This window comes from Entamoeba invadens (assembly GCF_000330505.1).
Source record: "Entamoeba invadens IP1 unplaced genomic scaffold scaff_1105074725183, whole genome shotgun sequence".
NCBI lineage: Eukaryota > Evosea > Mastigamoebida > Endamoebidae > Entamoeba > Entamoeba invadens.
In genome coordinates this window covers 486,787-488,234 of record NW_004443692.1, presented here as the reverse complement: position 1 = coordinate 488,234, position 1,448 = coordinate 486,787, and the positions used below count along the sequence as shown (strand labels likewise).

The 1,448-nt window shown below is 42.8% G+C and overlaps 1 protein-coding gene across 1 annotated transcript; it reads left to right on the top strand.

The window, feature by feature from the left end:
* Positions 1–116: 116 nt before the first annotated feature.
* Positions 117–1,448, top strand: EIN_179790 (hypothetical protein; the record flags this gene model as incomplete). Its single annotated transcript, XM_004260665.1, has 1 exon — positions 117–1,448. A coding segment is annotated over one exon (1,332 nt), but the record flags the coding sequence as incomplete, so codon positions are not given.

The following is a 1,448-nucleotide window of genomic DNA, read 5'->3' as shown; positions in this document are numbered from 1 at the left end:
AAATTTTTTGGGGAGAAAAAAGGAAAAAGATTCATACCATTTCAAAAAGGATGGAAGAGCAACTGAAGGTCCTTGAGAAACAAATTGCGTCGAACACAAACAAATTGATTGACGTGATGGCGCAGAAGTCAGCGGTCCAGAAAAGGATTGATGCACTTCAGATATCATCAGTCGACAAAGCACAACTTCAAAAAGAAGACGAGGAACTGAGGGATCTGCAGAAAGAAATTAATGAGATGCAAGCACAAGTCGAAGACGAGGAACGGAAGGCAATTGACAAAGAGTCGATCTCATCATCTTTGAAACCACAAGACTTGAAAGGTTCATTCAAGCTTTCTGTCCGGAGAGAGCGGTCGAAGACTGCTGTTATAAAACTGAGAGAAAAAGCACATGAAACCCTCCCAATTACTGATTACTCCGCAGACTTTGAAAAAAGAAAGAAACTTGAAATAGCTCGTCATGCAGAGAAAATCGAAAACATTTTAAAGAACAACGAAAACATTCCCACTGAAGACGTCATTGACCAAATCGCCTCTGTCTTGAACGAGTTCCACGAAGAGTTCGACGGCGACTCATTGTCGCCAAAGATGTCGACTGCAGAGCTTCTGAAGACCACAAACTACGAGTCAATTCATCTGAGAAAAACATCCACCGCGTTCAGAGTAACTTCGAAAATTGTCCCGGGAGATATCACTATGAGAGATGTTGAAGAGACTGCTATCATTCACTTCGAAAAGACTATTTTGGAAATGAGTGAACAAGCCGCAGCTATCGCAGCTTGCAGTGAAGACGCTTTATGCTTCGGATCACTCGTCCTTGTCAACAAAGACGACAAATCGTTTTCAACAGAATTTTACACTCGTTGCGAGACACTCCGACAAGAAGTCATTAAGTTGTTTGATTTAGCCAAAGCGGCGATAGACGAACCAATCACTATGAAAGACAACGATGTTTATCCAAAGGAAATTGTACCTTTTGTCAACTTACTTGAAAAATCCAAAAGTATTGTGACGAAGACAAGTTTGGAACCCGTTGTCGATCAAGCTATGGTCGCTGCCTTCTCGGGTAAAGGAACACAAATCAAGGCCGGTCAAGTCGAAAAGAAGTTCTATGATAACGCACTGGCTGTTCAAGCATTAACTTCCGAGTTAATTGTTCTTGCGGGAACTATCGCAAAAGTGAAACCATCCACACAAGACCAAAACATTGGGAAGACTCAGGTCTCCCCAACACCACTCGACTTGGTCGGTAAACCCATTACACTGTCCTCCAATGTATTTGAAAAGGAGAAGTTATTGTATATTGAAACGTCGGACCTTTTGGTACGACTCATTAACATCCTTTCTGGGTATATCAACGCAGTGGCGACTGCTCACAGAATCGCGTCGATGGAAAAACCGTCCTCGTCGCAATCGACCGAAGAAGACCAAGACCCTCTTGGGACGATC